We start from the raw sequence: 15716 nt of genomic DNA on the forward strand, positions 1-15716 counted from the left end.
AAAGGTTGGCAGTTTGAATCTACCAGCCACTTCTTGGAAACCCTTTGGGGCAGTTCTACTCTGTCGTATAGGGTTGCTATGAGTAGGAATCAACTGATGGGCAACGGGTTTGGTTTTTGGATTTTTTTTTTTTTGCTATCGGTAGAACTTTCCATCCTACAAGTCAGGATTGGGGGAAGAGGAATGCCTCAGACCTTTTCCTTGTTCTTGCCTAGTTTAGATTTCCTGTAACATGGAGTTGAGGAGGATGAGAAATTCTGGCAGGCTGCGCCTCTTAGGAGTTACTATACTGGAGCTATTGGGATGGGGAGCCCCATCTTATTGATCACTCCTGCCTAGACTGGAGCTTCCATCACACTGAGCTAAATGCGGAGGTAAGAGTAGGGAAGTAGCACATTGTGGTTCTAATGCCATAGACTCTCATTCTTCTTACTAAGACTTAGTAGAGTTTCTTGAATTAATATTTCTTCATTCGCTTATGCAATTCCTGAGACTTAAATGGTAATTTAAAAAATAATTTTTACCAGTTATGGAGGTTTCACTAGAGAGAGGGTGTGTGAAATTTCCCATGCCAGACATTGTTTGACGTGCTCTATTTTGAGTAATTATAATTTTACCTCTTAATAAAATCATATACCAATTTTTGGAGTTTTCATGATTTATACAATGCCTGCATTTTGAGTATGTTGACATTTCTAAGGTGCTTCTTGGGGACATTTTGATGTCAAAGTATGTGTATCAATGTATATAGGTATCATAAAATATAAGAAGTACAAGTGGTGAAGTCAGATAAAAATAGATTTTCATGCTAACTGCACCACTTACTAGAATTATTTAGTTCTCCTGAGTTTCAATTTACCTATCTGTGAAGTGCAGATAGGATTAAACAACTTAATTTTATGGGGTTGTCATGGTTTGAATTATGTCCCCCAAAAATTGTGTATCAATTTGGCTGGGCCATGATTCCCAGAATTGTGTGGTTGGCGTCCATTTTGTGATTGTAATTTTATGTTAAAGAGGATTAGGGTGGGATTGTAACACCGCCCTTACCTAGGTCTTATCCCTGATCCAATGTAAAGCGAGTTTCCTTAGGGTGTGGCCTGTACCACCTTTTACAAGAGATAAAAGGAAAGGGAAGCAAGCAGAGAATGGGGGACCTCACACCATCAAGAAACCAGTGCCAGGAGCAGAGCGCGTCCTTTGGCCTGGGGTCCCTGCTCAGAGAAGCTCCTAGTCCAGGGGAACACTGATGAAAAGGCCGAGAGACAGAAAGCCTTCCCCTGGAGCTGACACCCTGAATGTGGACTTTTAGCCTACTTTACTATAAGGAAATAAACTTCTCTTTGTTAAAACCATGTGATTGTGGTATTTCTGTTATAGCAGCACTAGATAACTAAGACAGGGTTTTAAAGAGCAAAACAAAGCAAAACGAACAAATAAATAAACAAATAACTAACTATGCAATTAAACAAATATCTTTCAATTGTTAGTTTCCTTACAAAAAAGCTAGTCATATCATAAAAACTCATTGCCATTGAACTGATTTCGAGTAATAGTGACCTACAGGACAGAGTAGAAATGCCCTGTAGGGTTTCCAAGGCTGTAATCTTTCCTAGACTGCCAAATTTTTCTCTCGCAGAGTGGCTGTGGTTTCAAACCACAGACCTTTCAGTTAGCAGCCGGGCAGTTAACCATTGTGCCGCCAGATCTCCAACAATCCAACCCAGCAGTTGTACTTTTGAATATTTACCCCATGATGTGGAAATTTATATTTACATAAAAACCTGTGTATGAAGCTTACTTATTATAGCTAAAACCTGGAAACAATACAGATGTCCTACAATGAATAAATGGTTAAAGAAACTGTGGAATATTACTCAGAAATAAAAAGGAACAGACAGTTGAATCATGTAACAACTTGGATGAACCTCCAGTAAATTTTGCTGAGTGAAAAAAGAATCTCAAAGGGTTACATATTAGATAATTCCATATGATTTCTTTCTTGAAATGACAATATTATAGAAATGGTTAAGAGATTTGTGGTCTCTAACTAGCATGAGTTGATTCAGATTTATAGCGACCCTACAGAACGAAGTAGAATTGCCCCATAGTGTTTCTAAGGAGCGGTTGGTGAATCTGAACGGCGGAGCTTTTGTTTAGCAGCCTAGGTCTTAACCACTGTGCCACCAGGGCTCCGGGTAAGGTAATAGGAGGAGGGAAATAAGTCTCGTTAGAAAAGGGCAAAACAGGGGATCATCTAGGTAGTAGACCTATTCTGTATCTTGACTGTGGTGCTGGCTACGTAAACCTACACATGTGGTAAAATTACATAGAACTGAACACACACACATACAAGGATTGTATTAAAACAAGTAAAATCTGAATTAGAGTACATATTGTATTAAGGAAAATTTCCTATTTGTCATACTATACTATGGTTAAGCAGAATGTTACCATTGAGTGAGACGGAGTGAACCATCTATGGCATTTCTCTATTTATTTTTTACAACTGCATGTGAATCTGCAATTATCTCAAAATAAGAAGTTACAAATAGGATTTTGAATAGTCAATTACTTAAAAAAAGTGATAGGTCTGCAGTGATTTTGTGAACTGAGGCTGCTATGGTCATTTTCACACAATACCAATATAAACATCTTTAGCAATAGTCTTAATATTTGAAGATTGTCTTTAATACTAATCCTACTTTTACCATGCCATTTTATTCTTTGGTTTATTGTTTCAAGTCAGAATTAATTTGCTTGCATTTTATTCTTTAAATTGGTCTTCTTTTTTTGTGGGATATGTTCCTTCAACATATTTGAAGTTTCCATACTATGTACCCAACATTTTGCTGAGTGGCTTAAATACCCAAGCGAACAACACAGACAAATTTTCTGCCTTGATAGCCTTCGCCATCTACTGAGGAACACGAACAAGTAAAAGAAATTTCAGTGTCATGAAATTTGTGATGTGTTATGTGATTATGTATCAGCCAGACAAACAATGAGGTAAGATCGTTTTTAGCAGAGGCAGGAAGTTTATGAGGAATTTAACAAGTTGTTATATAGGGTTATTTCTTTGAAGAAAGTTAGTTTGGCACTCATTTTCCCTCCTTATTCATAAAAAAATCAGTTCTTACTTTAGCTGTAATTTTTCTTTCCCCCGTCTAGCTTTCTCTCTGGTCAGATCACCATGCATCTTGCTGGATTAGTTTTCCGGTTCTCTTTCTAGGCCTTTCATGTTTCCTTTGCATTGTAGTCGTTTGTGTGCCTAATGAAGATACATTCCATGATTTTCCTTCAACTTTTATTTTAGCATTTAGATGTTTCTACATTTCCCTAACCATTTTAATTTCTTAAGAGCTAATGCATATAGATATACATAAAAGTGTAGAGTTAAATAAAAATAGAGATATATGTAATCATTTTCCTTGCGAACTTAGGTGTCTGTTAAGTAGAACTTTTATTTCACATATTATCTGTTCAAATTAATTTGTAAGTCTTGTGATTTTTAAAGTATCAAAATCATAGGCTGTCACAGTTTACAATTCAGCTTCTAATTTAAAGTACAATAATTTGTACTATTCCTTTTTAAAATTTTAAATACAATATTTTTTTGTTATTTGCTGTTTGAGGTGTTCATATTTTATTTAATGTGCTTATCATTTATCTTCTGAAAATATAAGCCAGGAAAGGACAAGAAATTTGTGAGTGTTGTTCTCCAGTGTATCCCCAGTGTCTGAAATGGTGCCTGGCATAAAAAGGAAAATGTCTTCAGAATCTAGAATTGGAAACGGCAATGAGCACAATCAGTGCGTCCAAAATATTTATAAACTCATTGAATCTGTTTATTTTGATTTGTTTGTAGTTTTGTCAAAGCTTATTTAAAGGTGAAGTCATTATTTTGTTTCTTAAAAAAGCGTTACATTCTCTTATTGAAAAATGTTATCCTGAGTCAGATTACTTTCCAGGAAAGGAAAGAAGTGAAAGCTTATATATATTTATATATTTAATACATATATTTAATAGAAATATTGAAAATATATATTTCTATGTATTTTACATACTATATATTTATATATTATATGTGTATATATATATATATATATATATGCACACATACATATTAAGGGACTAATGATCTTTTAGTAAAAACTTGATTGCTCTAGAGTAGCAAATTTTCTTACTTCTTAAAGAACAATACAATTCTTTTGATTAAATCCTGGCAGGCTTGTTTTACTTGCTTGTTCCTCAGGGTGTAAATGAAGGGGTTCAGCATGGGGGCGATGGAAGTAGTGAGCACCATCACACCCTTATTAATGGCCACTGAATTCTTCCCTGAATGTTTGACGTAGATGAAGATGCAGCTTCCATAAGTGATGGAAACGACAATCATGTGGGAAGAGCAGGTAGAAAATGCCTTTTTCCTTTGCTGGGCAGAAGGGAATCGAAAAACGGTCTTGATGATGTATACATAGGACAGAACAACACATATAAGGGTCATGATAAAGGTCAACACAGCACAAACTATGACCACTTGCTCTATGAGCCATGTTTCTGAGCATGAGATCATTAAGAGAGGTGATGCATCACAGATAAAATGGTCAATGACATTAGAGTCACAGAATTCCAGATTTAGGCCCAGGCTAATTGGTGGGAGTATGATCAACAAGCCAGCTGTCCAGCAACACAGGATAAGTCTTCTACAGACCTTGTTGTTCATGACGGTCACATAATGTAGGGGTTTGCAGATGGCTACATATCGGTCATAGGACATGGTGGCCAGGAGAAAAATTTCTGTTACACCAAAGAGGTCAGTAAAAAAAATTTGAATGATACAGTTGTCATATGTAATTGTCCTGTCACCCGTTGATATGTTGTAGAGGTATCTGGGAATACAAGCAGATGTAAATGAGATTTCTAAGAAGGAGAAATTTTGTAGGAAAAAGTACATGGCAGTTTTAAGGTGAGAATCAATGAAGGTGAGGGAGATGATTGTCAGGTTCCCAGTAACACTCAACATGTAGGTGAGAAATAGAAAGATAAAAATCACAACCTTCAGCTGTGGGTCACTGGTCAGTCCCAGCAGGATAAATGTTATTGTATGGTTTCTCATCATTGGCTTCTGACTTCTACTCAATCTGCATCTGAAAGTAAAGATTTTTGATAGGAGTCGAGTGGTAATTAATGGTGGAAAATAATATGTAAGCTATCTCAATATATTAAAAAATTGATTACAAATATTATCAATACACTGGTCAAATAGGTTCTACAATTGTGTGTTTTGGTTATTTCCGGAGAGATTCAAAGAAATCAAACAGCTTTGTCTACATCACACTCCATCATATCACTGGTTCTTCCTTCTCATCACATTTCCTTTGCAATTTATATTTTATCTACACCTTGTATTGGATTTTTTCTTATAGTTAGAACTGACTGCTAATATTTTGGAAGATCAAGTGCTCTTCCATACTCATAGACTGTGTTAGAAAGCTGAATCTTAAACTTCTTGATCACCTTCATGTGTTTCCTTAAAGTTTTATTCTTGATAAAGTGCAAACATAACACAAGTAGTTTGGAGCTCACTACAGAGGCTCTCTATACGCATTGCATAAGATTTTGAGATCTAGCATTACTGAAATTCTAAAAATCATGTTTCCTTTAAACAACTTCCTTTTTTTATCCCTTCCCCTGACTCTCTCTCATGATTTTCAGTTTAAAATTTAAATTTTAAAGTTCTTTCTTACTCTGCTGCAGAAGATAAGCATCTTTTTTATAAGAAATTTATCGTATAGAATGTTAAGATATGTTGGGTCCAAAATGCATGCCGATGTAGGACGTCCTCACAAATGTTTTTAGCTTTCAATCTGTTTAGTCAAGATTGAAAAACACTTCCAACATCTTTTTATTAATATCACTAAACCTAAAAGTTATTAGATTTCTCCAAGCCCTACTTGCTTTCACTGTGACTTAGTTTTGTCATGTAAAAAATGTTAAAAAGTTAAATATTTTCTTTATAGAGCACTTATAAAAGTACCTGAATGATAATGATCTTTATTTTTCAGTTATCATGCATTCACTATTCAACAAATCATAATCATCTTTTTATCCCCAATATTATAATAAAACATTTTATACCAGAGTTTATCAAAGACTTCCTTTTTGCTATATAAGGTTAGGAAATTTCTAAGTGGAAAGTGTACTTTCTACCACACATTATTCATAACATTCTCTCATAATTTACCTTGACAGAAAATACACTATTTTTCTGTCACCTGTTTGCTTTCTAGTCTCACTTGCTTTGGGCATATTGTCAGCAGATGACATCTTGCTTCGTAAAGTAGAGGGTCATGGAAAAAAGGAAGCCCCTCCACGAGATGGACTGACACAGTGGCTGAAACAGTAAGCTCAAACATAGCAACAATTGTGAGGATGGCACCGGACTGGAGAATGTTTCGTTCTGTTGTACCTGGGGTCGCTATAAATGGGAACCGACTCTATGGCACCTAACAACAACAACAACAACGATTTCTAGACGTTTCTTTTCTTTCTTGACTCAATTAAGTCAGTAGTTGTCAGCTTTCTTTCTTTCTACTTCTTTACTGCCTAACATACTCACTGTCTTTGGGCATTTTCTTGAACTCAAGATCTCCAAAAAGTGATCGCTCTTCAGAAGCTCAGTCATATAGCCAAGTGCCATGAAGTCCAAAATATAAAATCCAAACATATAAGGTCCGAAATGAACTCTTGATTTTCAACACTCCCATCCTATTTCCTCTCTGTGTTCTTTATAATAAAAGTTATATGGAATATTTATTGAGACTTTACTATCAAGGATAAATGCTGTTATGCTAGATATTCAAATGAACTCTTTACATGAATTAGCTATCTGCCCTCCAACTCTGTTTTCCCACTGCATTCCCGTGTCCAGCATCCAGTCCTATCTTGGGATACACATACTTACTGGTTTTTAGTTTTGAGTTTCCAGAAATTTAGGTTTGGGAGTTACTTACTCATAGTACCAAGTTATACTACTTCTGAATGACTTCCTTATCATTGTTGCTTAAAATAATCTTCTTAATGACTATACTCTATCGAAATTTAAAGCACTCTAAAAATGATCTTTCATTAATATTCACGTTAGAACTCACATTTCTAAATTTTATACAGTTGGGAAAGATTCATTTATTAGAGGCAAATATGACTGAAATCTCAAAAGAGAAAAAGTAACTGAAATAGGAGAGAGTTTATCCTACTCACCCTTCTGGCAGCTAAGCATAGCCTTGTTCTATGAGTTATTTAATTACAACTATATTTACAGCTACAATTTGAAAACCAGTGTAATGTTAGAAACCAGCAAGAGGATTTCTGGTCGCTACTCGTTGAGTCTGGTCACTGCCCAAATCACAACAGCCTAGGAATGCATAATCCCCTTGAGTTTTCTATCAATTGCAAAGTATGCTGTATATCGAGTGACTAAGAAAATGCAATCAATTGCATAAAACTCCTTACAATTGTTGTGCTATCACAGGCTCAGAAAGTATTTTCTTTTACTCCTCATCACTGCAAAGAAAAGTTAGTTCAAATGAACTCCCACTAGCTCTGGAAGGGTTGAGGTTCTGAGCTATCTTTGCTCAGAGCAGGGTTTTCCAGTCTCAAGTCTCATCTTTTTATATTTGTCAGATCTGCAACAAAGTTAATAAACAAACACGTCCTTAGTGACCAGATTTAAAAAATGAACCATCTGTGTAATGAACTTTGGGGAAACAAACTTAACGTGGTAACGGTGAGGACATACCCTTTAGAGGCAGGAGACTGCATCGAAAGCATTTAAAACAGATTAGTAGGAAAACAGTAAGAATGTAACTGAAAAAATAAAAAAACAAAAAAATCTCGTCCAGTTTTTCTTTTTAATTCATTCCTATCATGTAAGGCAGCTAACAGATCAGAGATCTTTATTTTCTCTTTTACAAATTTGTCATAAAATGAATAAATTATATATTCTTAAGACATTTGATTAGATAAGCAAACACAGAAAAATAAAGGGAACACACCAGGAAAATGGTTTAAAGTAGACTTAACAAAATATGGTGTTTTTGAGCATGTCTTTCCATAATTTTCTTGCTGAAAATACACCCACATGTTACATATATTTACAAATGAATGAACATTACATTAAAAAATACTTATGTATTGAGACATATAGCTATTTTAACCTTAGATATATATGAACCTGTTTATATAATTAGAGCCCTAGTGGCGGAGTGATTCAGTGGTACGGCTGCTAACCAAACGGTCTGCAGTTCAAATCCACCACCCTCTGCTTGGAAAGCCTGTAGGGCAGTTCGACTCAATAGCAACGGGTTCATTTTTTTTTTGGTTTTTATTTAGACAATAGAATTATTAATATGTGTCATTTTAATTGCATTTAATCTCAGTCAATTGTATTAATGTAACAACATTGTTTAAACCAAAATTTATTGTTGTAAATTTATGCTGTCCTCAATGTTCCACCATTTTAAAATATCACTCTATGGATATGCAACGATATATTCAATCACGACCTAAAATCTTTTTAGATTATTTCACATTTTTGACAATTATAGAAAAATATACAAGATGAATCCCTATGAAATCATTTTTTTGCACATTGTCAGAATAATTGCCGGAAGTGACATTTCTTTAAAAAATTGATGTTCGTATTTAGAACAATAACGTATTAGTATTATAAATAGACAGCTGCTGTCTAGTTGATTCCAACTCGTGGTGACCTTCTGTACAACAGAACGAAAGGTTGCCCATTCCTGTGTCATCTTCACGATCGCTGGCACGCTTGAGTCCTTTGTGGCAGCTATTGTGCCAATCCATCTCACTGAGGGCCTCCCTCATGGACAGCGTCTCTTGCCTTCATTGGTCCTCTGTTTCACCAAATAGGATGTCCTCCTCTAGCAATTGATCCTTCCAGATGACATGTCCAAAGAAAATGAATTGGATAGTATTTTGTTGTGATTCACAAGGTTTTTATTGGCTAATTTTTGGAAGTAGATTGCCAGGCCTTTCTTCGTAGTCTGTCAGTCTGGAAGCTGCACTTAATCCTGTCCACTATGGTGACCCTGCAGGTATTTGAAGTATCAGTGGCATAGCTTCCAGCATCATAGCAACACGCAAGCCACCACAGTATGACAAACTGACTGATGGGTGGTTGGTTAGTATTATAATATGTAGTAATTAATAGGTTCCTTCAAGTCAAGTGTATACGAGTGTCTGTACATATACTCAAGCCAGGAATGTGTATCTTCTTTTCCTTTATATAACTATTGCCTTAATGACATCCTGAACTAATATGGATCAAGGCTGGCTTGCAGATTTCCTGGTGCATGATTTACATATTATAAAATGCACTATCTTTAATTTTTCAGTTTGATGAATTTTGACAAATGTATACCCTTGTCTAACCACTAGCACCACAGTAGACATACAGCATTTCCGTCTCCCCCAATGTTTCTTTTTGTCTCTTCCTAGTTCACCCTTACCCCATTCTCAGGCAACCAATGATCTGCTGAAGACATTATAACTTAGACTAGATTTGTCTTTTCTTATGTTTCATGTGAATGGAATCATTCATGGCATCTTACTCTTATTAATGCTTTTGAGATTCATCCTTGTTACTGTGTGTATAATCAGTTCATTTTTGTTTATCAGAAATATTCCGTGGTTTGGAGAACACAATTTGTTTACTTAGTCAAGACAAGATAGACATTTTGACTGTGGGATTTGGCTACTGTGTTTAAAGCTGCTTTAAATTTTCATGTACAAGTTTTTGTGTGGATGTGTGTTTTTATTTCTCTCAGGTAAATAGCTAGGTCTGCGATTGTTGGATCTAATGGCAAGTATATATTTAACTGTTTAACGGTTATGTTTAACAGTTTTTCAAAGCAGTTGTAACACTTGAACTTCCCAGCAACAACGTGTGAGATTTTTAGTTGACATATATCATTGACAATTTTTGGCATTTTCAGTCTTTTTCATTGTAGTCATTGTAATGAGTGCATTTTGATGTGTCTTTCTGGTTTGTATTTGAGTTTCTCTGATGAGTAATGGTGCTGAAAATCTTTTCATATGATTTCTTGCTATTCATCTCTCTTATTTTGTGAAATGTACATTCAAACATTTTGCCCATTTTTATCAGGTTGTGTTTTCTTATTACGGAGTTTGTAAATTTTCTTTTTATACCAAAAAAGAAAAGAGTTGCCATTGAGTCGATTCCGACTCACAGGGAACCTATAGGACAGAGTAGAACTGCCCCATAGAGTTTCCAAGGAGCGACTGAGTGGATTCGAACGGCTGACATTTTGGTTAGCAGCCAGGCTCTTAATCACTGTGCCACTAGGCTTCATTCTTTTTCATACTGCGCACAGAGTTGAAGTGTCAGTATAGTCTCCCCGTTTCAAGCCTGCATTTTTGTTTTTTCCTTGGCGTCTTTTGAAATGTAAGCGTTTTCAATTTTGGTGAAGTCAAATTTATCTATATTTTTCTTTCTAAACTTTGTGTTTTTTTGTGTCCTTTCTAGAAGATGTTTGTCTGCCTCAATGTTGCAAGTATTTTCTGTGTTTTCTTGTAGGTTTTGTATTTTGGGCTATGATTCATTTTGAGTTAATTTTGTGTATGGTGTGAGAAATGGTTCAGATTGAGATTATTTAATATCAAAATATTTATGATTTTTTCCATATAGCTTTATGTTATTGATGTAAATTTTATTTTATTCTGGTCAGAGAACATATTGGGTATGATTTCAATCCTTCTAAATCTATTGAGACTTGTTTTATTGTCTGTCTTGGTGAATATTCTGTGGGCCCTTGAAAAGATTGTACATTCTGCTGTTCTTGGGTTGTGGATTCTAAAATAGCAATTTGGTCAAGTTAGTTAATTGTGTATTTCAAATCTTTTATGAAGCTATTCTGTCTAGATTTTCTATCAGTTGCTGAGAGAGGGGTAATACAATCTCTAGGATTATGCATTTGTCTATTTCTTCTTTTAGTTATATCAGTTTATGATTTCTGTACTTAGAAGTTCTATTATTAACTTCATACACGTTTAGGGTCACTCTGCCCTATTGATTGATTGAATAGTTTATTATTATATCCAATATCCCACTTTGGTCTTTGTTCTGAAATCTAAAATTGTCTGATACTAATACAGGCACTCCAGCTTTGTTTTGGCTAATGTTTCCAAGGTAAATCATTAAAAAAAAAACAAAATACTTTTGTTTAACCTATGTATTTATTATATTCAAAGTATTATCTTATATATAGCATATTTTTTTTTAATCCTGTTTCACAAATTCTTCCTTTTAATAAGGATAATGTGATTATTGGTTATGGTTGGTTTTAAATTCACCATCGTGCTGTTTGTTTTCTGTCCTAACTGTTCTTTGTTGCTTTTGGTCTCTTTTCCTGACTTCTTTTGGACTTAGAACTTTTATGATTCCACTTTACTCTGTCCTATAGGGTTGCTATGAGTCGGAATTGACTCGATGGCAACCGTTGTTTTTTTCAGGGGCGTGGTTATCTCCATTATTTTTCATTAATTTTACCGGTTTTTATATGGTTGTTCTAGGAGTTACAATATACATTTCTAACTTATCACAGTCTACTGCAAATAATAGCATGCTATTTCATATACGATGTAATGATTTTGTAATTATATCTGTCCATTTCCCCACTTTCAGCCCACTTTCATCAAGTTTTGAGCTTGGTTTAAGGTGTATTGAGACTACTGATCAGGGTCTTGGAAGAAGCCAAATAAAAATCCTTTCCATAGAATGATAACATTATTCCAGCTTAAATCTTTTTAATAATTCCTCAAATACATTGTCAGGACATAGTTAAGTATTAACAGACATATTATAAGAAAACACACCATCTGGGAGAAATAGGATAAATATGGACAACAGAAACAGACTCAGACCCCTTCAGATAATGGAAATACAAGACACAGACTGCAACAAAACTATGCTCAAAGAAACAAAACACTAAAAGAATTACAGAAAACTCTCAAAGTTGGCATGGTAGATTGGAAAAAAAATAAGCAAATAGTTTTAATTTTAGCAAAACCACAGAGTATATAAAAAGAGTATAGTGCATAACTTAGAAACTAATAGTGAAAAAAAACAGAAAAATTTGGGTAAGCTGAAAGCATCTAAGAACAGGGTAGATGTAAAAAAAAAAAAAAGGTTTTTACATTAAAATAAATGGACTTCAAAGAAGCCAGCCATAAAATGCTACATTGTATACCTTCATTTGTATGAAAAGTCCAGAATGGGCAAATCTATAGAGAAAGAAAGTACATTAGTGGTTGCCTAAGGCTGGGAAATAAGGCATTGGTGGTAAAGTGCAATTCTGACCTTCCATGTGGAAGACCAGGGTTCATTCCCTGCCAATGCACCTCATGTGCAGTCACCATACATCTGTAAGAAGGACTAGGAAGAAAGGCCTGGCGATCTACTGCTGAACATCAGCCAGTGAGAACCCACGGATCTTAATGAGCTGATTCGCAACCGATCATGGGGATAGCACAGTATCAGGCAGCATTTTATTCAGTTGAGCATGGGATCCCCACGGAGTCAGGGGCTGACTTGAAGACAGCTAATGACAATAAAATCAACAAGACTGGGAAGAAAGGGATGGATAGAGTGACTGCTAGTGGGTACAAGGTTCCTTTTGGGGGTATAAAAGTGTTCTAAAGTTACATTATGATGATGGATGTACAACTTTTTATATAGATTTAAAATCATTGAGTCGTATACTTTGAATTGGTGACTTTATAGTATGTGAACTTTATGTTACTGAATTTTTTTTAATGGACTAAATGATCCAGTCAAAAGGAAAATATTTAAGACTAGGTAATATACTAAAAATCCCACAGTAAGAGTAGATACAGGATCTGAATTTAGAAACCATGAGTTCAAGGTTAATTTTTTAAACAGTGTGTAGCTTTAAAAACATCCCAAACTCCTTGACTTCCTATTGTGTACTGCGGGACATACCCCTAACATGACAGAATTGGGATGAATCTGTTAGGAAAATTAACCAACCTATGGTTGAACTAACAAAGGTAGCCCTAAACATGATAGAGGAAAAAAAAGGTATGACTTAAAAATTCAGCTTGTTTTAAAAAAAATTTAAGTTGATCGTCCTTAAAAAGATTAAAGAAGAGCATAGGAAAATGGAGCCTGAGTGGTATAGCACACTGTTCCACGAATAAAGGCTACTGAGATAAATATTTGTGCTTCCAATGAAATATTTGCAAGTTACTGAAGGCCTGATCAATATTAAGGTGAGAAAAATAAAGGTTTTGGATATTATTAATTCAATATACTTAACAAATCTTATAATTTTACAGTTTTAATATTTCAGATGTTTTTCCAGAATTGTAGGGCTTATAATTTGCTTTCAAGACACAAATATTTATTTGAGGGCAAGTTAACTTTTTTGCTTTCTTTAATATATGATTGTTTCTTTTTTCCTCTGAGGGCACGAAGCAGGTTTTTGGTGATTTTATTCACTCCTGTATTTCTAGTGCCTAAAAGGATAACTGGCCCAAAGAAAATACCCAGTAAATATTTATTAAGTGAATCAGTGAATCTAGCACTTGAGAAGGTTGAATTGGAAGAAGCAATGGTGATCATCACTTATTCTTTTGTTGGAAAATTTATTAACCTACCCTTTTTTTTTTTTTCTCTTTTGATGTTCCTAATTTGGAGATATGCTTTCATTTTATTTTGCGGTGTTTTACGTTGTGATATTACTGATTTGGAGATGAAGTCAGAATTTAAATTTTAGAATACTATTAACGTGTGTATTAAGGGAGAATATTATTAACATGTCTGTTAATGGGGAATATTTACGAGAAAATGAGTGACTAGAGCAGGATAAGTGAGACAGCGTTTTGAGAAAGTTAACCTGACTACAGAGTTTGGGAAGTTCACTCTACATGTGTAAACTGTACTTCACATCCTCCTATTTCTTCGAAAATATTACAATTCTTCTGATTGAGTTATTGAAGGCTTGTTTTACTTGCTTGTTCCTCAGGGTGTAAATGAAGGGGTTCAGCAGGGGGGCGATAGAAGTCATGAGCACCGTCACACCCTTATTAATGGCCACTGATTGTTTTGCTGAAGGTTTGATGTAGATGAAAATACAGCTGCCATAGGTGATAGAAACCACAATTATGTGGGAAGAGCAGGTAGAAAAGGCTTTTGTCTTTTGCTGGGCAGATGGAAATCCTAAAATTGTCTTGATGATATAAATGTAGGACAGAATGACACACATAAGTGTCATAATGAGGGTCAGCACAGCACAAATTATCACAGTCTGTTCCATGAACCAAGTATTTGAACAAGAGATCTTGAGGAGGGGAGATGCATCGTAGATAAAATGATCAATGGTATTAGAATCACAAAATTCCAGATTCAAGCCCAAGCTGAGTGGGGGGATTATAACAAACAGAGCAGCCATCCAACAGCACAAGACAAGTCTTCTGCAGACTGTGCTGTTCATGATGGTCACATAATGCAGGGGTTTGCAGATGGCCACACAGCGGTCATAGGACATGGCGTCCAGGAGGAAAAATTCTGTCACACCAAAGAGGTCAGTAAAAAACACTTGACTGGCGCAGGCACTATAGGTAATGAGCTTGTTGCCTGTTCCCATGTTATACAAGTATCTGGGAATACAGGCAGATGTGAATGAGATCTCTAAAAAGGAGAAATGTTGGAGAAAAAAGTCCATGGCTGTTTTAAGGTGGGAATCCAGGAAGATTAGCATGATGATTGTCAGATTGCCAGTTCCACTCAGCATGTAGGTGAAAAAGAGAAAGACAAAAACTAAAACCTGCAGTTGTGGGTCATGTGTCAGTCCCAGCAGGATGAACGTCGTTACTGTGCGGTTTCTCATTACTGACTCCTGACTTCTGTCGAATCTGCATGTAATATTTAGAGATATTTTATTATAGATCATTTTAACAGTATTACAGCTATCATATTCCGACTTTTCTTATTCATTAAAATTTATGATTAAAAGAATTTACTCTTTAAATCTACAATCTGGAAAAGGATTGCTTTTGACTACTATTAGTCTCTCACTTTATAAGGTGAAAAGACATCCCCTGGCTGAAGAATTATTTATTTGATATATTTACTTGACACTTTGTTCCTAGCACATATTTTGTGCTAAAACATGTCTGATAACTTGGGTTCACTACACACATTCTGTAGTCTCTGGAAGTCTCTGTTCCAGCTCTTATGTTTAAAGAATTTTGTTTTCTAGTTTTGTTCACAGCACGCATGTATTTTCCTCCATGAACATGTCTAAACTCTACATGCATGCATGCACACACACACACACACAACAGCTCCAGCTCCCCTCCTGACTCCTTCTTAGCTTTCTCTGTCCCTAAGTAATTCTTATATTCCATAGCGGTACAAAATGCAGCATATATTGATGCCTAATTAAAGCATTACATTTATCCTTGCATGAAATACTCTTATAAATTAGCTTCAAATACACTACAGATCTACGGTGATATTTTTTTCCTCTTACCCTTTTACCTGTAGTTATTTGTTAGTGTATTCTTCATCCCTGTTCACCTCTCAGCATACTTACATCCCTCCGCATTTTCATCAATTCCTGTGGTCTCATTTTTTTTTTTTTTTTTTT

The 15716-nt window shown here is 35.2% G+C and overlaps 2 protein-coding genes across 2 annotated transcripts; both read right to left on the bottom strand.

Annotated features, from left to right (window-relative positions):
• Nucleotides 1-4183: 4183 nt before the first annotated feature.
• On the bottom strand, nt 4184-5140 carry LOC101350191 (olfactory receptor 6C2-like). Its single transcript, XM_012554846.2, has one exon. It carries the CDS (start codon nt 5117-5119, stop codon nt 4184-4186), a length of 936 nt encoding a protein of 311 aa, XP_012410300.1. The 5' UTR covers nt 5120-5140.
• An 8878-nt stretch (nt 5141-14018) lies between these two features.
• Nucleotides 14019-15023, bottom strand: LOC101355000 (olfactory receptor 6C2-like). The gene has a single exon (XM_004373913.3). It carries the CDS (start codon nt 15015-15017, stop codon nt 14019-14021), a length of 999 nt encoding a protein of 332 aa, XP_004373970.2. The 5' UTR covers nt 15018-15023.
• Between the last annotated feature and the right edge of the window lie 693 nt (nt 15024-15716).

Source organism: Trichechus manatus, unplaced genomic scaffold (genome assembly GCF_000243295.1).
Source record: "Trichechus manatus latirostris isolate Lorelei unplaced genomic scaffold, TriManLat1.0 scaffold00027, whole genome shotgun sequence".
Lineage (NCBI taxonomy): Eukaryota > Metazoa > Chordata > Mammalia > Sirenia > Trichechidae > Trichechus > Trichechus manatus.